This window comes from Convolutriloba macropyga, chromosome 15 (genome assembly GCF_964194025.1).
Source record: "Convolutriloba macropyga chromosome 15, txConMacr16.3, whole genome shotgun sequence".
Classification (NCBI taxonomy): domain Eukaryota; kingdom Metazoa; phylum Xenacoelomorpha; order Acoela; family Convolutidae; genus Convolutriloba; species Convolutriloba macropyga.
In genome coordinates, this window is record NC_134482.1 from 48,048,339 (window position 1) to 48,072,975 (window position 24,637).

The 24,637-nt window shown below is 30.9% G+C and overlaps 1 protein-coding gene across 1 annotated transcript in view; it reads left to right on the forward strand.

Annotated features, from left to right (window-relative positions):
* LOC142354228 (uncharacterized) overlaps window positions 1-24,637 on the forward strand; it is a 156,847-nt gene that overhangs the window by 48,987 nt on the left and 83,223 nt on the right. The window contains exons 2-3 of the mRNA XM_075406479.1: window positions 16,178-16,447; window positions 17,293-17,469. Coding sequence (XP_075262594.1) covers window positions 16,178-16,447; window positions 17,293-17,469 — 447 coding nt within the window. The remainder of the gene's footprint in view (window positions 1-16,177; window positions 16,448-17,292; window positions 17,470-24,637) is intronic.

The window sequence follows — 24,637 nt, forward strand, 5'->3', positions numbered from 1 at the left end:
TTATTTTTTTTTTAAAAAAAAAAAGATTTTTCCTGCAGTTATACTGGAATCCATCAATTATTTAAAGTTGGACTGAACTTATTTTTCAGAAGGGCAAAAATCTGCTTGAATTTTTGCTAGCATAATTCGTAGTTTAATACAGCGGAGAAAAACAATGTTTTGCCACGAACTCTCTGCATACGGGAGGAATATAGAAACCGCTCTGTAGAGATACACATTTGGTAACTCATTTACTGTCCTCATTTTTCATTGCAGTTGTTTTTTTTGTAATAGGTCAAAATGTCTCTATTAATGAAAATGAAAGAAGGTTTTTTGATTTCTTGTTTCCACCCAGGATAAATGAATATCGGGCATCTTTACAGCAAAGATAATATTTGTATCTTTGATCACCCATAACATTACAGATTTTTTTTTTAAAAAAAGTTTTTTAAATTGACTGCTGCAGTCTGTCTGATTATTGCGCACAGCTGCTGATCTCCAGAAGCTGGTCTTCAATATCTAATAACTTCTTAAGAGAACAATTTTTCCAAAAGAAAACCAATCATTTGGTCGTATTTTTTCGCTGAAATTGCAAACAGTACTATAACTAACGCTTGACAATGTCAAAATCAGTCGAAAATTTTTGGTAGTTATTTTTTTTGTAAAATTTGTGAATCAAGAGATGGTTCCATGCACCAGTCTGATATTTCATTTTTCTGATATTGCTTAATATTGGTCTTGTTGCTAATACGATTTTTCTTATCAAGAAATGTTTTTAGCTATTTAGCTATCAAATTTTATCATTAAAACAGTCCGGTGTTCAACACTCTGTGATTTTTGTCTTTACAACCATTTTTCAATTTATTGGTTAGCTAAGTACAAACTTTTTTTTATAACTTCTATCATATTTTTTTGAACATAACATTGTTTAATTAAGGAACCATTTTAATTTTGATTCAAGATTTTTGTTTAAACAAGATTTTCATAGTTTTTAACCGTTCGTTTACCATATTCAAACTTAAGCTTTTTTATTATTGTGATCATATTTAAATTATGATTAGACAATTAATATAGAAATTACAAGACAAGTTTGTACATTAAAACTTGGAACATTAAAACGGAACCATTTTAATTTTGATTCAAGATTTTTGTTTAAACAAGATTTGCATAGTTTTTAACCGTTCGTTTACCATATTCAAACTTAAGTTTTTTTATTATTGTAATCATATTTAAATTGTGATTAGAAAATTAATATAGAAATTACAAGACATGTTTGTACTAAGCTAGTCTACTATTTGAAATTAGTCGTAATGACAGAAAACATAGAATGTTGAACCTCGGACTGTTTTCATGTTTAAATTTGATGGCCAAATAGCTCAAAAAATTTTATGATTTGAATTAACGTTTTAGCAAAAAGGCCAACCTAAAGCAATGTCTGAAAAAATGAATTGACTGTTGCTCAGAATGAAAAAAGACTGTTGCTCGGAACCATCTCTTAATTCCAAAATTTTACGAAAAAATTTAACTACCAAAAGTTTTTGACTGACTTTGATAATATCAAGCATTACCTGTAGTACTTTGATAGTATCAAGCATTACCTGTAGTACTTTGATAGTATCAAGCATTACCTGTAGTACTGTATGCAATTTCAGCAAAAAAGTGCGAGCAAATGGTTGGTTTTTGTTTTTGGATTACTTGATCTGTTAAGAAGTTATTTTATATCGAGGACGTGGTTCGGAAGATGAACAGTTGCGCACAAGCACCAGACAGACTGCAGTCATTTGAAAAACTATTAAATAAAAGTGTTTTATCATGTTATCTGTGATCAAAGATACATAAATTATCTTTACGGCAAAAATGCCGATATTTATTTTTTTCCGGTTGCTAACAAGAAATCAAAGAATATGCTTTCATTATCCTTGATAGAGACCTTTTGACCTACTACAAAAAATGACGTTATCTACGAAGCTTTGCATTGCAGTGTTGAAAAGTCAACTATTATGTACTGATAAATTTTCATCGAAGTTAAAGGCAAATTAAAAGAAACAAGCAGTTCTGTTTGAGTTGTTTTTCCTATCCGATAATCTTGGTTTTACATTTCTCAAGCTTTTAGATAGAGGCATGAACTAATTAATTAAGAATTATGTCCAATTTTTATTTTTCTCTGTTGGATTCGAACGTTCCAAAAATGTGCCTTTTAATCAATTTTCATTTTTTTTTCATTTTTACTTTAATTTCTAATCGTTGAAAAAGAAGATTTTTCACAAACGGTTAAAGAATTTTCTCAAGTCAGCGAAATAACAATTTTAGCAACATCCGAACTGCTTCAAAAATAGAAATCACCGTCGCTGCTTTTTCTGACCACTTTTGTGAGATAGAAATTGGATTTCAATGGAGATAGTTTTAAAATATGAACCGATGTTAACATATCTTATTATTTAAATATACCAGTTTCAATTGTTGTTCGCAAATTCGCTCAAGATGATATCATTAAACGGGTTAACTGGGTTTAATTCTCTCTAAATATACCTGAGTGTTAACAGAATGGTTTGTTGGTTAAAGAAGGGGTTGAAATTTGAGGCTAATTCGTTTTCACATTTCAGCATAGACTTCCTTAATGTTTCGCACTTTCCCGGAAATCGCGTCTGACTTTTCTCAAGAGTAATCAGAAAATAATCTCATTACCAATTTTGAGAAAAAATGGAGGATTTTTTGACTATCAACAAGGAATATGTGCGTTGAAAGTGATGATAAATTTTTATCCGCGATGAAAAATTTTTTCTGCTTTATAAGGTTTGTATTTTTTTTCTGCTTTTTAGGGTTGTTTTCATATAATTAGAATTGAACACCGGATTTTAATATTGAGAGCTCTTGTATTCAAATATCGGCTGATTTTAAATAGAATATTTGGTCTGATTTATGTTGATATAGCTCCGTATTATATGCATTGACACCGAATTTATGAACTTGATTCGCGATATTATTTAAAAATATAAATTATTCTTTGTTTCTCTCGGAACTTATTTCAATAGCCAAATCATGTGTTAGCTAACTTTTTTCCCAAAATTTTTGATTAATAAATTTAGGTAGGGAATCTTGAAACAGCTTTCACTGACGGAGAAAAATGAAAACAAAAAACGATTTTCCTTGAAAAATTTTAATTCGAATAAGGTTTTTGAAAATGAAGAATGGTAATGTTTCTTTAACTAAGGCAAATCAATACCAATAATACAAAGTGATTGTATACTCACAAAAAGTTTGCGTTGTTATCTCGCCTCAAGATTGACGATGAAAATTGTACGAATTGCATTTTCGTCTCCGAGTTTCAAACAGACAAGATAACCGGGAGACTTATCCTGCTGAGTAAATAATGTTATATGAGAATAATTCTGTGAATAATATTATATGTAATTTCTTCTCAAATGTTTAGCATTCCTGATAAATATGCTCACTCCCGTAAAAATGAAAAGTTAAATTTTGTTAATTTTTGTTATGAGCAGTTTAACCCAAACTTTTATTTTTTTCAAATACTCAAATCGCTTCGAAAAATGGCTGATTGCATGCTATGATGCAGATATGAAACATATTTTGAGGAGTTTTTGTCTTTTAATGGAATTGTAAATATGAATCGTAGAATAGTCACTTTGAGTAGTAAATATCGTAGAGAGATTAGAGTGGTATCACTATAAAGCCCGCCCAGCGAGAGAATGAAATTAAATAGTTTTTTTTTCACAATTTCTTTTTTTTTCGAGTAGTCATCGAGATTTGAAGTTTTTGTGAACAATTTAATTTTTCACTCTGATTTTGTGGACATTTTCGGACATCTTTAAATTGTACAAATTAAGAGTTTCGTATATATTTGGTCTTTAAGCTTTTTTTTGTTAGATTTTGTTTTTTAAAATTATACTTATCAAGCATTTTAGGGATGTTTTCATATAGTTGGAATTAAACACCGCTTTTTAATATTGAGAGCTTGTCTTGAGATCTTGTGTTCAAATATTGGTTGATTTTAAATGGAATATTTGGTCTGATTGATGTTGTTGTAGCTCGGTGTTATTTTGGCATTTGACACCAAATTTATGAACATGATTCGCGATATTATTTAAAAATGAAAATTCTTCTTTGTTTCTCTCGGAACTTATACAAATAGCCGAATGACGTCTTGGTTGTTTTTTTCCGGAAAATTTAACTTAAAAAATTGAGGTAGAGAATCCTGAAACACCTTTCACTACCGGAAAGAATTGAAAAAATGAATTTCTTTGAAAAAGTGTGAACTCAAATAAGGTTTTTGAAAATGAAGATTGGTCTTGTTCTTTTGACTAAGGCAAATCAACGCCATTAATACAAAGTGATTGTATACTCACAAAAAGTTTGCGTTGTTATCTCGTCTCAAGATTGACGATAAAATTTGTACGAATTGTAGTTTCGTCTCGACTTTCAAACAGACAAGATAACCGGCTGACCTATCCTGCTGAGTGAATATTTTTATGAGAATGATTGTGTGAATAATATTATACGTAATTTCTTCTCAATTGTTTAGCATTCGTGATAAAGTAGCTCACTCCCATAGAATTGAAAAGTTAAATTTTGTCAATTTTTGTAATGAGCATTTCTAACCCAAGCCTTTAAATTTGCAAATACTCTAAGCGCTTAGAAAAATGGCTGATTGCATGTGATGATGCAGACATAAAACAGATTTTGAGGAGTTTTTTGTTTTTCAATTGAATTGTAAATATCAATCGTAGAGTAGTAAATATGAGTAGTAAATATCGTAGAGAGATGTGAGTGGTATCACTATGAAGCCCGTTCAGCAGAGAGTATGAAATTAAATAGTTTTTTTCAAAATTTCCGCTTTTTCGAGTAGTCATCGAGATTTGAAGTTTTTGTGAACAATTTAATTTTTCACTCTGATTTTGTGGACATTTTTGGACATCTTTAAATTGTACAAATAAAGAGTTTCGTCTATACTTGGTCTTTAAATTCTTTTTTTGTTAGATTTTGTTTTTAAAATTAATCTTATCAAGCATTTTAGGGATGTTTTCATATAGTTGGAATTAAACACCGGATTTTAATATTGAGAGCTTGTCTTGAGATCTTGTGTTCAAATATTGGTTGACTTTAAATAGAATTTTTGGTGTGTTTAATGTTGTTTTAGCTCGGTATTGTTTTGGCATTTGACACCAAATTTATGAACTTGATTCGCGATGTTATTTATAAAAAAAATTTTCTTTGCTTCTCTCGGAACTTATACAAATGGCCGAATGACGTCTTTGTTAATTTGTTCCGGAAGTTTTAACTTAAAAAATTGAGGTAGGGAATCCTGAAACATCTTTCACTTACGGAAAGCATTGAAAAAATGAATTTCCTTGAAAAAGTTTGAATTCGAATATGGTTTTAGAAAATGAAGATTGGCATTGTTTCTTTAACTAAGGCAAGTCAACGCCATTAATACAAAGTGATTGTATGCTCACAAAAAGTTTGCGTTGTTATCTCTTCTCAAGATTGACGATAAAATTTGTACGAATTGTAGTTTCGTCTCGAGTTTCAAACGGACAAGATAACCGCGTGACCTATCCTGCTGAGTAAATTTTATTATATGAGAATAATTGTGTGAATAAAATTTTATGTAATTTCTTCTCAATTGTTTAGCATTCGTGATAAATTAACTCACTTTTACAGAAATGAAAAGTTAAATTTTGTCAATTTTTGTTATGAGCATTTCTAACCCAAGGCTGTAATTTTGCAAATACTCTTAGCGCTTAGAAAAATGGCTGATTGCATGTGATGATGCAGATATGAAACAGATTTTTAGGAGTTTTTTTGTTTTTTAATTGAATTGTAAATATCAATCCTAGAGTAGTAAATATTTTAGAGAGATGTGAGTGGTATCACTATGAAGCCCGTTCAGCAGAGAGTATGAAATTAAGTTGTTTAATTTTCAAAATTTCCTCTTTTTCTAGTAGTCATCGAGATTTGAAGTTTTTGTGAACAATTTAATTTTTCACTCTTATTTTGTGGAAATTTCTGGACATCTTTAAATTGTACAAATTATGAGTTTTGTCTATATTTGGTCTTTAAATTCTTTTTTGTTGGATTTTGTTTCAAAACCAAACTTATCAAGCATTTTAGGGATATTTTCATATAGTTGAATTTAAACACGGAATTTTAATATTGAGAGCTTGTCTTGAGATCTTGTGTACAAATATTGGTTGATTTTAAATAGAATATTTGGACTGATTTATGTTGTTGTAGCTCGGTATTGTTTTGGCATTTGACACCAAATTTATGAACTTGATTCGCGATGTTATTTATAAAAAAATTTTTTTCTTTGCTTCTCTCGAAATTTATACAAATAGCCGAATGACGTCTTTGTTAATTTGTTCCGGAAGTTTTAACTTAAGAAATTGAGGTAGGGAATCCTGAAACATCTTTCACTTACGGAAAGAATTGAAAAGAATGAATTTCCATGAAAAAGGTTGAATTCGAATAAGGTTTTAGAAATTGAAGATTGGCATTGTTTCTTTAACTAAGGCAAGTCAAGGCCATTAATACAAAGTGATTTTATACTCAAAAAAGTTTGCGTTGTTATCTCTTCTCAAGATTGACGATAAAATTTTTACGAATTGTAGTTTCGTCTCGAGTTTCAAACGGACAAGATAACCGCGTGACGTATCCTGCTGGGTAAATATTATTATATGAGAATAATTGTGTGAATAATATTATATGTAATGTCTTCTCAATTGTTTAGCATTCGTTATAAATTAGCTCACTCCCACAAAAATGAAAAGTTAATTTTTTTCAATTTTTGATATGAGCATTTCTAACCCAAGGCTGTAATTTTGCAAATACTCTAAGCGCCTAGGAAAGTGGCTTATTGCATGTGATGATGCAGATATGAAACAGATTTTGAGGAGTTTTTTGTTTTTTAATTGAATTGTAAATATCAATCGTAGAGTAGTAAATATTGTAGAGAGATGTGAGTTGTATCACTATGAAGCCCGTTCAGCAGAGAGCATGAAATTAAGTTGTTTGTTTTTCAAAATTTCCTCTTTTTCTAGTAGTCATCGAGAGTTGAAGTTTTTGTGAACAATTTAATTTTTCACTCTGATTTTGTGGACATTTTTGGACCTCTTTAAATTGTACAAATTAAGAGTTTTGTCTATATTTGGTCTTTAAATTCTTTTTTTGTTAGATTTTGTTTTTTAAAATTAAACTTATCAAGCATTTTAGGGATGTGTTCATATAGTTGGAATTAAACACGGGATTTTAATATTAGGAACTTGTCTTGAGATCTTGTGTTCCAATATTGGTTGTTTTTAAATAGACTATTTGGACTGATTTATGTTGTTGTAGCTCGGTATTGTTTTGGCATTTGACACCAAATTTATGAACTTGATTCGCGATGTTATTTATAGAAAAAATTTTTTTCTTTGCTGCTCTCGGAATTTATACAAATAGCTGAATGACGTCTTTGTTAATTTGTTCCGGAAGTTTTAACTTAAAAAATTGAGGTAGGGAATCCTGAAACATCTTTCACTTACGGAAAGAATTGAAAAAAATGAATTTCCGTGAAAAAGTTTGACTTCGAATAAGGTTTTAGAAAATGAAGATTGGCATTGTTTCTTTAACTAAGGCAAGTCAACGCCATTAATACAAAGTGATTGTATGCTCACAAAAAGTTTGCGTTGTTATCTCTTCTCAAGATTGACGAAAAAAATTTGTACGAATTGTAGTTTCGTCTCGAGTTTCAAACGGACAAGATAACCGCGTGACCTATCCTGCTGGGTAAATATTATTATATGAGAATAATTGTGTGAATAATATTATATGTAATGTCTTCTCAATTATTTAGCATTCGTTATAAATTAGCTCACTCCCACAAAAATGAAAAGTTAATTTTTTTCAATTTTTGATATGAGCATTTCTAACCCAAGGCTGTAATTTTGCAAATACTCTAAGCGCTTAGAAAAGTGGCTTATTGCATGTGATGATGCAGATATGAAACAGATTTTGAGGAGTTTTTTGTTTTTTAATTGAATTGTAAATATCAATCGTAGAGCAGTAAATATTGTAGAGAGATGTGAGTTGTATCACTATGAAGCCCGTTCAGCAGAGAGCATGAAATTAAGTTGTTTGTTTTTCAAAATTTCCTCTTTTTCTAGTAGTCATCGAGATTCGAAGTTTTTGTGAACAATTTAATTTTTCACTCTGATTTTGTGGACATTTTTGGACATCTTTAAATTGTACAAATTAAGAGTTTTGTCTATATTTGGTCTTTAAATTCTTTTTTTGTTAGATTTTGTTTTTTAAAATTAAACTTATCAAGCATTTTAGGGATGTGTTCATATAGTTGGAATTAAACACGGGATTTTAATATTACGAACTTGTCTTGAGATCTTGTGTTCCAATATTGGTTGTTTTTAAATAGACTATTTGGACTGATTTATGTTGTTGTAGCTCGGTATTGTTTTGGCATTTGACACCAAATTTATGAACTTGATTCGCGATGTTATTTATAGAAAAAATTTTTTTCTTTGCTGCTCTCGGAATTTATACAAATAGCCGAATGACGTCTTTGTTAATTTGTTCCGGAAGTTTTAACTTAAAAAATTGAGGTAGGGAATCCTGAAACATCTTTCACTTACGGAAAGAATTGAAAAAAATGAATTTCCGTGAAAAAGTTTGAATTCGAATAAGGTTTTAGAAAATGAAGATTGGCATTGTTTCTTTAACTAAGGCAAGTCAACGCCATTAATACAAAGTGATTGTATGCTCACAAAAAGTTTGCGTTGTTATCTCTTCTCAAGATTGACGAAAAAAATTTGTACGAATTGTAGTTTCGTCTCGAGTTTCAAACGGACAAGATAACCGCGTGACCTATCCTGCTGAGTAAATATTATTATATGAGAATAATTGTGTGAATAATATTATATGTAATGTCTTCTCAATTGTTTAGCATTCGTTATAAATTAGCTCACTCCCACAAAAATGAAAAGTTAATTTTTTTCAATTTTTGATATGAGCATTTCTAACCCAAGGCTGTAATTTTGCAAATACTCTAAGCGCTTAGAAAAGTGGCTTATTGCATATGATGATGCAGATATGAAACAGATTTTGAGGAGTTTTTTGTTTTTTAATTGAATTTTAAATATCAATCGTAGAGTAGTAAATATTGTAGAGAGATGTGAGTTGTATCACTATGAAGCCCGTTCAGCAGAGAGCATGAAATTAAGTTGTTTGTTTTTCAAAATTTCCTTTTTTTCTAGTAGTCATCGAGATTTGAAGTTTTTGTGAACAATTTAATTTTTCACTCTGATTTTGTGGACATTTTTGGACATCTTTAAATTGTACAAATTAAGAGTTTTGTCTATATTTGGTCTTTAAAATCTTTTTTTGTTAGATTTTGTTTTTTAAAATTAAACTCATCAAGCATTTTAGGGATGTGTTCATATAGTTGGAATTAAACACGGGATTTTAATATTAGGAACTTGTCTTGAGATCTTGTGTTCCAATATTGGTTGTTTTTAAATAGACTATTTGGACTGATTTATGTTGTTGTAGCTCGGTATTGTTTTGGCATTTGACTCCAAATTTATGAACTTGATTCGCGATGTTATTTAAAGAAAAAATTTTTTTCTTTGCTTCTCTCGGAATTTATACAAATAGCCGAATGACGTCTTTGTTAATTTGTTCCGGAAGTTTTAACTTAAAAAATTGAGGTAGGGAATCCTGAAACATCTTTCACTTACGGAAAGAATTGAAGAAAATGAATTTCCGTGAAAAAGTTTGAATTCGAATAAGGTTTTAGAAAATGAAGATTGGCATTGTTTCTTTAACTAAGGCAAGTCAACGCCATTAATACAAAGTGATTGTATACTCACAAAAAGTTTGCGTTGTTATCTCGTCTCAAGATTGACGATAAAAGTTGTACGAATTGCAGTTTCGTCTCGGGTTTCAAACGGACAAGATAACCGTGTGACCTATTCTGCTGAGTAAATATTATATGAGAATAATTGTGTGAATAATATTATATGTAATTTCTTCTCAATTGTTTAGCATTCGTGATAAATTAGCTCACTCCCATAAAAATGAAGAGTTAAGTTTTGTCAATTTTTGTTATGAGCGTTTCTAACCAAGGCTGTTATTTTGCAAATACTCTAAGCGCTTAGAAAAATGGCTGATTGCATGTGATGATGCAGATATGAAACAGATTTTGTGGAGTTTTTTGTTTTTTTTGTTCGAATTGTAAATGTCAATCGAAGAGTACTAAATATTGTAGAGAGATGTGAGTGGTATCACTATGAAGCCCGTTCAGCAGAGAGTATGAAATTAAGTTGTTTTTTTTCAAAATTTCCTCTTTTTCTAGTAGTCATCGAGATTTGAAGTTTTTGTGAACAATTTAATTTTTAACTCTGATTTTGTGGACATTTTTGGACATCTTTAAATTGTACAAATAAAGAGTTTCGTCTATATTTGGTCTTTAAATTCTTCTTTGTTAGATTTTGTTTTTTAAAATTATACTTATCAAGCATTTTAGGGATGTTTTCATATAGTTGGAATTAAACACCGGATTTTAATATTGAGAGCTTGTCTTGAGATCTTGTGTTCCAATATTGGTTGATTTTAAATAGACTATTTGGACTGATTTATGTTGTTGTTGTAGCTCGGTATTGTTTTGGCATTTGACACCAAATTTATGAACTTGATTCGCGATGTTATTTATAAAAAAAAATTTTCTTTGCTTCTCTCGGAGTTTATACAAATAGCCGAATGACGTCTTTGTTAATTTGTTCCGGAAATTTTAACTTAAAAAATTGAGGTAGTGAATCCTGAAACATCTTTCACTTACGGAAAGAATTGAAAAAAAATGAATTTCCGTGAAAAAGTTTGAATTCGAATAAGGTTTTAGAAAAAGAAGATTGGCATTGTTTCTTTAACTAAGGCAAGTCAACGCCATTAATAAAAAGTGATTGTATGCTCACAAAAAGTTTGCGTTGTTATCTCGTCTCAAGATTGACGATAAAAGTTGTACGAATTGCAGTATCGTCTCGGGTTTCAAACGGACAAGATAACCGTGTGACCTATCCTGCTGAGTAAATATTATATGAGAATAATTGTGTGAATAATATTATATGTAATTTCTTCTCAATTGTTTAGCATTCGTGATAAATTAGCTCACTCCCATAAAAAAAAAAAATTTTGTCAATTTTTGTTATGAGCGTTTCTAACCAAGGCTGTTATTTTGCAAATACTCTAAGCGCTTAGAAAAATGGCTGATTGCATGTGATGATGCAGATATGAAACAGATTTTGTGGAGTTTTTTGTTTTTTTTTGTTCGAATTGTAAATGTCAATCGAAGAGTAGTAAATATTGTAGAGAGATGTGAGTGGTATCACTATGAAGCCCGTTCAGCAGAGAGTATGAAATTAAGTTGTTTTTTTTCAAAATTTCTTCTTTTTCTAGTAGTCATCGAGATTTGAAGTTTTTGTGAACAATTTAGTTTTTCACTCTGATTTTGTGGACCATTTTGGACATCTTTAAATTGTACAAATAAAGAGTTTCGTCTATATTTGGTCTTTAAATTCTTCTTTGTTAGATTTTGTTTTTTAAAATTATACTTATCAAGCATTTTAGGGATGTTTTCATATAGTTGGAATTAAACACCGGATTTTAATATTGAGAGCTTGTCTTGAGATCTTGTGTTCCAATATTGGTTGATTTTAAATAGACTATTTGGACTGATTTATGTTGTTGTTGTAGCTCGGTATTGTTTTGGCATTTGACACCAAATTTATGAACTTGATTCGCGATGTTATTTATAAAAAAAAATTTCTTTGCTTCTCTCGGAGTTTATACAAATAGCCGAATGACGTCTTTGTTAATTTGTTCCGGAAGTTTTAACTTAAAAAATTGAGGTAGTGAATCCTGAAACATCTTTCACTTACGGAAAGAATTGAAAAAAAAATGAATTTCCGTGAAAAAGCTTGAATTCGAATAAGGTTTTAGAAAATGAAGATTGGCATTGTTTCTTTAACTAAGGCAAGTCAACGCCATTAATACAAAGTGATTGTATGCTCACAAAAAGTTTGCGTTGTTATCTCTTCTCAAGATTGACGAAAAAAATTTGTACGAATTGTAGTTTCGTCTCGAGTATCAAACGGACAAGATAACCGCGTGACCTATCCTGCTGAGTAAATATTATTATATGAGAATAATTGTGTGAATAATATTATATGTAATTTCTTCTCAATTGTTTAGCATTCGTGATAAATAAGTTCACTCCCACAAAAATTAAAAGTTAAATTTTGTCCCTTTTTGTTATGAGCAATTCTAACCCAAGGCTGTAATTTTGCAAATAATCTAAGCGCTTAGAATAATGATTGATTGCATGTGATGATGCAGATATGAACCAGATTTTGAGGAGTTTTTTGTCTTTTAATTGAATTGTAAATATCAATTGTAGAGTAGTAAATATTGTAGAGAGATGTGAGTGGTATCACTATGAAGCCCCTTCAGTAGAGAGTATGAAATTAAGTTGTTTGTTTTTCAAAATTTCCTCTTTTTCGAGTAGTCATTGAGATTTGAAGTTTTTGTGAACCATTTAATTTTTCACTCTGATTTTGTGGACATTTTTGTCTTTTTAATATTAAAATTTGTTTTTCAAAACTACACTTATCAAGCATTTTAGGGTTGTTTTCAAACAATTGGAATTAAACACCATTTTAATATTGGGATCTCGTCTTGAGATCTTGTCTTCAAATATTGGTTGATTTTAAATAGAATATTTGGTCTGATTTATGTTGTTGTAGCTCGGTATTATTGGCATTTGACACCAAATTTATGAACTTGATTCGCGATGTTATTTATAAAAAAATTTTTTTCTTTGCTTCTCTCGAAATTTATACAAATAGCCGAATGACGTCTTTGTTAATTTGTTCCGGAAGTTTTAACTTAAAAAATTCAGGTAGTGAATCCTGAAACATCTTTCACTTACGGAAAGAATTGAAAAAAATTAATTTCCGTGAAAAAGTTTGAATTCGAATAAGGTTTTAGAAAATGAAGATTGGCATTGTTTCTTTAACTAAGGCAAGTCAACGCCATTAATACAAAGTGATTGTATACTCACAAAAAGTTTGCGTTGTTATCTCTTCTCAAGATTGACGATAAAATTTGTACGAATTGTAGTTTCGTCTCGACTTTCAAACAGACAAGATAACCGGCTGATCTATCCTGCTGAGTGAATATTTTTATCAGAATGATTGTGTGAATAATATTATATGTAATTTCTTCTCAATTGTTTTGCATTCGTGATAAAGTAGCTCACTCCCATAAAAATGAAGAGTTAAATTTTGTCATTTTTTGTTATGAGCGTTTCTAACCCAAGGCTGTTATTTTTCAAATACTCTAAGCGCTTAGAAAAATGGCTGATTGCATGTGATGATGCAGATATGAAACAGATTTTGTGGAGTTTTTTGTTTTTTTTTGTTTGAATTGTAAATGTCAATCGAAGAGTAGTAAATATTTTAGAGAGATGTGAGTGGTATCACTATGAAGCCCGTTCAGCAGAGAGTATGAAATTAAGTTGTTTGTTTTTCAAAATTTCCTCTTTTTCGAGTAGTCATTGAGATTTGAAGTTTTTGTGAACCATTTAATTTTTTAATCTGATTTTGTGGACATTTTTGTATTTTTAATATTAAAATTTGTTTTTCAAAACTACAATTATCAAGCATTTTAGGGTTGTTTTCAAACAATTGGAATTAAACACCATTTTAATATTGGGATCTCGTCTTGAGATCTTGTCTTCAAATATTGGTTGATTTTAAATAGAATATTTGGTCTGATTTATGTTGTTGTAGCTCGGTATTATTGGCATTTGACACCAAATTTATCATCATGATTCGCGATATTATTTATAATTGAAAAATTTTTTTGCTTCTCTCAGAACTTATACAAATAGCCGAATGACGTCTTAGTTATTTTTTTCCGAAAAATTTACCTTAAAAAATTGAGGTAGAGAATCCTGAAACATCTTTCACTGCCGGAAAGAATTGAAAAAATGAATTTTCTTGAAAAAGTGTAAACTCAAATAAGGTTTTTGAAAATGAACAATGGCATTGTTTTTTAACTAAGGCAAGTCAACGCCATTAATACAAAGTGATTGTATACTCACAAAAAGTTTGCATTGTTATCTAGTCTCAAGATCGACGATAAAATTTGTACGAATTGTAGCTTCGTCTCGAGTTTCAAACAGACAAGATAACCGGGTGACTTATCCTGCTGAGTAAATAATTTTATTCGAGAATAATTGTGAGAATATTATATTTAAATTCTAATCAAATGTTTAGCATTTGTGATAAATTAGATCACTCCGTAAAATTGAAAAGTTAAATTTTGTTGGTTTTTGTTATGAGCATTTCTAATTCAAAATTGTAATTTTGCAAATACTCTAAGCGCTTAGAAAAACGGCTGATTGCATGTGATTATGCAGATATGAATTAGATTTTGAGGAGTTGTTTGTTTTTTAAAGGAATTGTAAATATGAATCGTAGAGTAGTAAATATGAGAAGTAAATATCGTAGAGAGATGTGGGTGGTATCACTATGAAGCCCGTTCAGCAGAGAGTATAAAATAAAATTTGCTCTTTTTCGAGTATTGATCGGGATTTGAAGTTTTTGTGAACACATTCATTTTTCACTCCGATTTTGTGGACGTTTTTAGACATATTTAATTTGTAAAAATTTACAGTTTCGTCTTTTTTGGTCTTGAAATTCTTTTTATTGTTAAAGTTTGTTTTTTAAAACTAAATTTATCAGGCATTGTAATTTCTGACAAGTCTAATTGTCTCTGTTTCATAATTAACAGTTTTTGGAAAGTTTTGTCCCTCAATATTGAATTTTTGCTCATAAATTCTTCTCATTAACAAGATGTCCTGGCTGCTTCATACTCAATCCAATGTTCTTGTGCTCCGCGTTTAAATTTTTTTTTTGGAATGTACCATAAGGTTGTATTTGGTTAGCACTGAATTTTGTCAAAGAAATTGGAGGTTTATTCAGGATCTTTTCTGTTTTAGCAAACATTAATTACTTCAATGGTGACTCACTTTGTGATTATATAGCTTCGGTAACCTCTTTTTTGTTTTTGATCTGATTTTGCATTCCAATTATAACTTCCAGGTGAGTGCAGAAGTCATTTTTTCAAAATTCTGAGCTCCCTTACAAGAGTTTTTTTGTAAAATTAGTTGTTCACTTAAAAAATAATTTGTTCGATTGTCCATTTAATTTACTGAAAAAAATTTGATCTTACTTTTATGAACCCTTTTTATAAAACTGTCAAGGTTTAAATAACAAAACTTAATCGACTTCTTCAGCGTCAGTCTATCTCTGCTTCAATGAGTAGAGAATTGAGAGAAGATTGTGGATGATGCGGGGGTTTTTCCTTGTTTTTTTTTCACAAATGCTTTTCGAAATCAAATGTTTTTTATAAAGATAAACAAAAACAGTTCTACAGAAGCTAAGGGAAAATGCGGCGTCAAATTTAAGATAAGTGAGTTTACGTTTTCAGTATAATTTTCGAATACTTAGATATTGAATGTGGAAAATTATATTGTGTTTAACTGAAACTATTTGTGATTGATAAGCTATTGGTCAGATCTTCTGAATTTATTCACTGATGAATGAAATAAATGAAATGTTTCATCTTTTTTGTCACTGTCTGCCACATTACGTCAGAATTTGCTATATCAGTTAATTTGTGCCTGAGTGAAACGATTTTCTGATGTTAAATAGAATTTTTATTCCTTCCTCAATTGGTTAATTATTTTCGAATTTAACAGCATTTAAATTCGGCTATCCTTAGATTGCGGTCGAATATTACCCCCCCCCGCCCCCGTAAAATCCTTCTGGAAAACTATTTACAAGAACAATTATGGACTGATCGAACAATGCAAAATTTGCCAGCTCGTCTCAAATCAAATTTTTCCAGAGTCAGTTGCAAATTATTTCGAAACTGACGGCAAAAAACTTTAATTACTGTAATTATTTGCTAATTTGTCGTGTATGTGTAATTGACGGCGATTAATAAACAGTTTAACAGCAGTCAATTGTTTACCGGGTCCCAAACTGAAAAGATTCCAAAAATGGCCAAAATTTAGTTCATACGGTGCATTTTCAAAACACGCTTAGCTTTTGTTGTGTTTTAGCTTGCAACAGTCAAGTTTGCAGTGGTGGTACCTGCCACAACATAAACGACCCTCCCTTCTTCAACTGTATCTGTTTCCTTGGGTACTATGGGCAAGCGTGTGAAGACTACAACCCCTGTGTGAACATGCCCTGCTTGCCCTACGAATGCATTAATGTCACTACTAACCAGTTCGAGTGTGTGTGCCCAAATGGGGCGAAGTACACGGACGTTTCCGATTGCGATGAACTTGAAAAAGACCCCTGCAAAAATGAACCTTGTGAAAATGATGGTACGTTACAGCTGATGTTTTTTTAAATTAATAATCTTATTTAAATTTACTCTTATGTGTGTAAGAGTAATGCGTATTTCCCATAATAGCCCCCCCCCCCCCCCTGTGCCCACCCGAGGAGTTATAACCCCCTCGGTATGGTTTATTTCTTGTACTATACGCTCTATTCCCGCTAAGCTGGGGAGGGGTGAAAGAAAAAAAATTGTTAGTGAAACGAATCTCGAATCAATATCTGAACCATGATTGAGACGAAACAGAAAATCTTCAAAAATTTAGAAAAATAATTAAGCCATTATCATTTACGATGAAATGCTTGTATTCAGTGTGCTCGCATCAAAATCTTAACTCAAATCAGCTGCCACGATTCCTGACCGACCTTGATGTAAAATTCACAATTTTTTCTCCTTCGTTTAAAATTTTTCCTAAGCTGCTCAAAATCAATCGTCTTTCCTGCAATGACAATTTTTTTTTCAATATTTACAAATTTCAACGAAGCTGACACATCCTCTTCATAATTGAGTTGAATAATGTGCATGCAATTTACTCAAACCCCCTCCCCGCTAATTAATCCTGGATGACTTGGGAAGCACATTCGAGTTTTGGGGAAACTCGTAGATGTGCTGCGTATAAATAATTAGGGGTTGATTTAAAAACACAATTTATTTGGGGGGAGGTAGGAGGGGGGGGGGGGGGGGGGGGCAGAATAAATCTGTGACCTATTAAACTATCATCAATATAACAGGCACAGGGGTCATATCTCGGCGGCACCCGGACATTGGGTAATGTCATGTCGCCAATTTGGAATCATAATTTTATTTTATTTTATTATGGCTTACTTTGCCCAGGTGTGTGTATCAACGAAGATGAAGCTGGAAGTTTCTCGTGTGATTGCAAAGAAGGGTTCAAGGGCAAAAGGTGTGAACAGAGGGACAATTGCTACTACATCAAGTGTCAAAACGGGGGCAAATGTGTGGATGATGACGTCATGGGGTCCAGGTGTGAATGTCCGCCCAACACTGGGGGTAAGTTTGATCTTTATCACATTTTGGAACTGCTGCCCTCTCCTGCCCCCCCCCCCCCCCCAGGGTAACATAATATGGTTTTGATTAAAATGTGTGAAGTAAACTTACTTTGCTGTTATAATGGTTTTCATTTTCATATCTTCACAAGAGTTCGGAACAGCAATTGCAATTTTTAGTAGCTTTTATAATGCTAAACTATTTTTTAAAGGCCAATGTAAACAAACTACACTGCGTTTTTGCCCTGATAATCTTTCGTAAGGTACTCTAATATAATGTAATACTATTCGTATAAATTATCTTTTTGGTAATAAGATTTTGTTCAACTACAATTTTAGTTACCTATTTCACAGACACCCCACAACTAACCCCCTCCGCGTTGAGTATGTTCGTCCGTATATTGATTCCGATTCTTAGACCCACCTTTATTAGTCTATACCAAACAGTCTTATGATACACAGTACTATATCCTCACAGTCCTAAGAGTACAAACTGTTTGTTCACTTTGGGTCGAAAACAATTAAAATTTATTTTTTGCATTTTCGATGACTTAACATTTTCGATTTTGCAAATGACCATTTTCAGCTCAAAGATACATGTATAATTATTTGCAGAGCTTTAACTGGGAGGGTTTTGTGAAGAACAAATTGAATTAAATTTTCCAAACGAACGAATGCTAATTTTTCTTTACAGCTCTTTAATGACTCTAAAATGTTCGCTTTCTGTAATTTGTTTGAGTTTAGTACAATTTTATAACAGTTTAACGTTCTGTTGTCAAAATACAACCTCCATTTTTTATGAATGCGGCTTTAATTGTTTACTTCCCTTTTTATGACTTGAACAATTTTTCGCCCGCAAATTTGATTGATGTGCTGTTTGGTATTTTATAGAAGAAACTGAGCGTGTTGAGCGAAAAGCTATGTATTGTAAATTTCATTTTGGATCACATAGAAATTGAATTTAGCTTTCCAAAGTTTGATTCCCCAATCGCTGACTTCGCAAACTCAAGCAAATTAACTGTCCGATCTTCACAAAATGTGACTTTTTCTCTCAGTGGTTTGCAGAAATTTTTGTAAGCAGCTTAAATAATTCTGTTTAAAAAACTTTATGATGTTACCGTGCAGAACCTGGATACAAAAATCTGCTGCTCTCTTCTTATGAAGTTTTGTTTTTTTAAAATTTAAACATTGGTAGAACTTTTAGATAGATAACTGATTTTTTATTTATCCTATTATGGAATAGACTGATTTTTCCATTAATACAACCTCTGATTATTTTCTGTGACATTTGTAAGCCTTTTCTTGATCCCTATTGCTTTAAAATGCTTTTTTGTTTCCTAAATGCTTCGCATAAACAGGAATCGTCTACTTTGCTACCAATAATAAACTCGATTTGTTTTCTGACTACTTTCGAGCAAAATTTAAAAATGAGTCAACATTCTCTAATAGCTATTTTTTGTGCCGGTCACGCAAGCCAATGGGTAAGCAAGCCTAATTTCGCAAAAGAGGTCAAGTAAGCCGAACAATTTTAAGATACCAGTATTTTAAGCGGCCCTTTGCAGGCTGGTGGGCGCGCATTGCTGCTTCGGCCCGCGGTTTCCCCAGCGGATGAAAGGCATGGCCATGGGTAGCGGTCCACTGAGGACCGTGCCCACTAGATGTCAAAAATTGACGTGTTTTTGTTTCTTTGGTGTTTTGGAACACAATATGCACTATAATACTAAGAGCAGTGTTGATTGTACTGTTTAGTAATGTATTATTCTTGATAGATTACATAACAATTACTTATTTTTCGGCTTGCTTTTATGTCGCTTTTTTGCGCTCACCAGTTGTTTTTTCCGGTGGCATTCAGATTTAATGTTTGTCTTTGTTTTCTCAACATTGCACATTGTAGTGGGAGATGGAGGACCCCGGTAAAGCCCTACGGGCATAAAGCAGAGTGCCATAAAATGAGGTTTGAAGCCAAAAATTTTCCGTGCTCTGATTGGTTGATATTAAACTCATTAATTTAAAGGCAGTTTTTTGTGATAAAAATACTTACAAAATAGGGGACCGAAGGTCTATCCGTTGTCGCATCTTGCTCCCCCCACCCGTTAGGAGGCAATGGAGAGGCCGTAACATTTAGAAAAAGGAGGTGAGACAGATTGAAAACTGTTGAGAAAATGTTCATTTAATTTTGAGACTGGACATCTTTGCACCGGTGATTAGTGACCATGACTCGATGCCTTCTAAACCATGATCAATCATATTTTCAATATTATTTCATTAAAAAAATTTAGCTGAATTGGATTAGATTTCCACAAATTTTTCATCTTGACGGCCGGTGAGTGCTACGCGCTCGTCGAGGTTTCGACGGTATAATCGGCCGTTGTTTTCCGGATTACATCTCATAGTGCACGAGAAGTATTGCGATGAACAGCGGCCTGTTATCCCGTTATAGTAATATTAGCTGATCTCGGCTGTATGCTAACTTTTTTATGTCATTAAGCCAAGATAGGGGTAGATATTCTTTCCTATGTACAAAAGGGGTGATATTTAAATGTTGAAAAGATCCGTTAAAAATTTAGGAATAGTTGAATCTTTTTAGAACATTTTTGCCCACTTTGTTTGTTTGCTTTTCTTTTTGACTATTTTGATGTCTGATAACCATTTAAGATATATTTAATGGTGTTGTTCTAAAAATCCCAATGCAAAATTAAAAGAGATGTTAATACATGTAATACTCCCTTTCCTTTTCAACTGTTCGAATTGTTTTTCGCCCAAAATTTGTCTTTTCTAAACAATAAAACGATGAAAGGTTTAAAGAATACAATGTCTAACTGTCCGCGTAAAAACAGCATTCGCCTAAACAAAAACGCCCCCTTTTTGTAATTTTTCTTCGGATGCTGAACAACTTGAGATTATGGGCATTTTACATGTGTAAATAGCCATGTTTACCACTAACCAGTAATGGTTAGTGTTGGTTAAAAATAACTAACGCATTTATATATACATAGACTAGTCTAGCCCATAGCGGTCTGTGATTTTTATGGTTGTAGAAAGTCTTGATCAGGTGATTTTATGCCTTTGATATTTGTTAAAACACCGGCTATCTTGTATTGTCATCATACCTCATTCACGGCCTTCGCCTTCGATTCAATTCCTCAATTTTATGTCCAAGGGCATTACTGATAGTGCGTCAGAACGTTGCTGATCTGAAATTAAATCAAATATGTTGGAAGAGCCGTCACAGTATTTGAAGTTGAATCAATTCATCATGCTAATAATGACAGAATAACCTCTTTAAGTGAAAGTAAACGACATGATTTCTTGTTTGGATTTTTTTTGAGATTATTAGGTTTTTTTAAAAAAAATGTTCCTGTACTAATTTTCAAAATTAGAAAATTAGTTCAAAATTGACTCAAAATTGAATTACAAAATTAGAAGTTTTTATTACATATTGACAGTGTTTTTAAAACTAGAACGCAGCTATAGAATGTCTCCTGCTTTTGATGGTATACCGCCGAATATTTTAAGTAAAGTGGCACATACATTAGCACCATTCGTCCATATTGTTTTCACATATATTATTCATTCACAATTTTGGCCTGAGAATTGGAAATGTGCCTATGTAACCCCTATTAACAAAAAAGGACCTCGAGCGGACGTTGAAAATTATCGGCCCATTTCAATACTCCCGAGGTTATCTTTAGTTCTAGAGTAAATTCTATTTCTGTTCATGTATCCAAAGATTAAAGATCGGCTGAATCCTAGACAACATGGATTTCGTACAAAACATTCTACAGTTACGCAATTGCTCACATTTCTGCATGAGTTATATCTGAATTTTGATGGAAACGTTGAACAAGTTGTTTATTTAGATTTCAGCAAAGCTTTTGATTCTGTGGACCACTCCACGCTGCTTTTGAAGATTATTCATTTTGGTTTTGACGAAGATTTTGTGAAACTTATTAATTCTTATTTATCATCTAGAGTTAATGTGTTAAATTAAATGGTGTTTCATCAGAGAGCCTCTCAGTTACTAGTGGTGTTCCTCAGGGAAGCGTGTTGGGACCGCTTTTCTTTTTAATTTTTTTTGATGATATGATTGACGTACCCGAAGTATCAAAAGTTTTCTGCTACGCTGACGACACGAAATTGCTCTGCCATGGCGAGCTGTGCTTGAACAGTGCTCAAAATGATCTACGCTCGTTGCGGTTATGGGCTTATTGTAACTATTTGTCTTTAATTCAGCTAAAAGCGGTTATTTACATATTAGTAGAAGTGCATTGGATAATATACTTCTTGGTGATGTCGAGATTCCTTCGCTTGATAATTTTACGGATCTGGGAGTTGAGGTATCCAAAACGTTGAAATGGAGTCTTCATATTCAAACAAAACTAGTAAAAGCTCGTCGATCGTTCAATTACTTGAAGCACAGTGTTCCGTTCAACCTCCCATCTGGTGTAAATATCAATTTCTTCAAGGCATGTGTTTTGTCGGTTCTACTATATGGATACCCTGCTTGGTTTCCTGAAATTTCTGATCTACGGAAATTAGAACAGCTCAATATCCATGGCTTTGGTGCTTTGGCTACAATGACTACTCCTCCCTGCTAAAATTATCCAACTCTCTGCCGATATGCTATCAACTCATCGAGCGTGACATACGTGTTTTTACGGCAATCTTAAACAACAAGAATTGCATATCTTATGACAAATTTTTCAAGTTGGACTCAAAGGTCTTAAACCTACGAACTCTTGATCGTGAACGTCTGGAACTCACACGAGCTAAGAAAAGATGTACAGAAAAATCGTTTTTCTTCAGAGTTGCACGTATTATAAATGACGCCGCGGATTTTCTTAATGTCAGCATCAGTTTTTTCAAGGATACTTGCAAATCCAAAACCTCAACTCAAAATCTAATAATGACAATCAGAAATGATAAATTTGATTTCGACTTATCTTGCACGTGGTACCTCAGGTGTAGATGTAGTTTCTGTATAGCATGATTTTCTGTTCAATTAATGTTTTTTCTAGCTGTTACATAATCTATATCATTTTTTATTTTTGTTATATCATTCGTATCGTCATCCTTGTTTATACCCTCAGAAGGTATTTGAAGTCCTATACTACTACTACTACTACTACTAGTATAGTTGTGAGAAAAAATAGCAGTTTATTTGATATACTGCTTTTATTGGGTCTCTGTTTTTGAAAGAAAAAAATGCATTGATTAGTTAGTGCCATAGTGGATTCACCTTCAACATATAATATAAAAAACAATAATGTAATTTTTTTAAAAAAAAACTAGGTTAAACAACCTAAAGCAATTTTTGAACTTCTCTTGAAAAAATTAGAATTGTAATTTTTTTTTGGATACTAATTTTTTGACAGAGCAATTCAACTTTTTTCAAGACAGTTTGCTCAATACTTCATGGTTTGATTTTATTTAAATTACCAGATTTTGCGCTCATTTACCAGATATTGCGTTTGTGAGGTTAAAAACTGTCAGTTGGCTAAAATAGATATCCAATAATTCAATTATAGCCTGCCTTTTCAGTATCCTTTTAAAGCTTTTCTAACTAAATTTTTCTGTTTACCTATTTTAATTTGATAATTTCACTTTTTTAAACTTTATTTAATATTTTATACTATATTAATTTTTAACCTGGGTTAAGCACCATAAAAAAAATCTCAGTAATTATACTAAGTCATTTGATCTTTGGTATCCATACTGTCACCTATGGTTTTCTGGTTTCTTAGTAGTAATGCCAAGAACATAAAAAATAAAATGAAATTAAAACGCTCCAATTGTTCATGTTTGGAAGCTGAAATTCTGTTGAAATCACGTTTTCTATATTCCAACCAATTTATTTCAGATAGGTTTATAAAATAATTTTGAACTTTTTTCAGTATTTCACTTTAATCAAACTTCTCTTATCCATAAAGAGATCACATATGATTCTTACTAACCATTGCGAGATCATTCGAAGAAATTTTGTACGTATTTTACGAAAGCATCAATTATCTTTTTATGATTACAGGAATACAGGAACATTGTTACCGGTACATGATTTAAAACTTTTAATAATAAAAGGGCACCTGGGAGCATGAAGCTGTGGCCTAATGCTCATCCACTGCAATTACGCAGAAACCCTTTTTATTATTAGTATTATTATTATTATTATTATTATTATTATTATTATTATTATTATTATTATTATTATTATTACTATTATTATTATTATTATTATTATTATTATTATTATTATTATTATTACTATTAATGTTATTATTATTATTTTTATTATTATTATTACTAATATTATTATTATTATGATTATTATTATTATTATTACTTTCATTACTTTTATTATTATTATTATTATTAATATTATTATTGTTATTTTTATTATTATTAATATTATTATCATTATCATTACTATTACTATTATTATTATTATTATTATTATTATTATTATTATTTTTTATTATTTTTATTATTATTATTATTTTTTTTTATTATTATTATTAGTATTATTATTATTGTTATTATTATTGTTATTATTATTATTATTATTATTATTATTATTATTATTATTATTATTATTATTACTATTACTATTATTATTTTTATTATTATTATTATTATTATTAATATTATTATTTTTATTATTATTATTATTATTATTATTATTATTATTATTATTATTATTTTTATTGCTATTATTATTATTATTATTTTTATTATTATTATTTTTATTATTATTATTAATAATAATAATAATACTATTAATAATAATAATAATAATAATAATAATAATAATAATAATAATAATAATAATAATAATAATAATTTCATTCTTTTTTCGTTGAATGCTCATTCTGTGATCTTAATTTTTCGTTGATGTTTTTGTATACCTGTATTACAGGTTCTGTAAACACTAACGTCTCCTAGACATCGGTTGATGATTTTTTTCACAACTGTTGTCAAGTTCACTGATTATCTTACTTGTGACGAAAATTCACCTGTATTGTTTTTTGTTTTTGTTCCGTATCTTTGTATGTAAAATATTTTGTTTTTTCTAACATAAACTCTTGGTCCTTAAACTTATGAAAAGGATTGAAAAAATGCTCTTCAGGTATAATAAAAAGAATTTTAAAAAATTTTCAGACTAAAAATATGTAGCA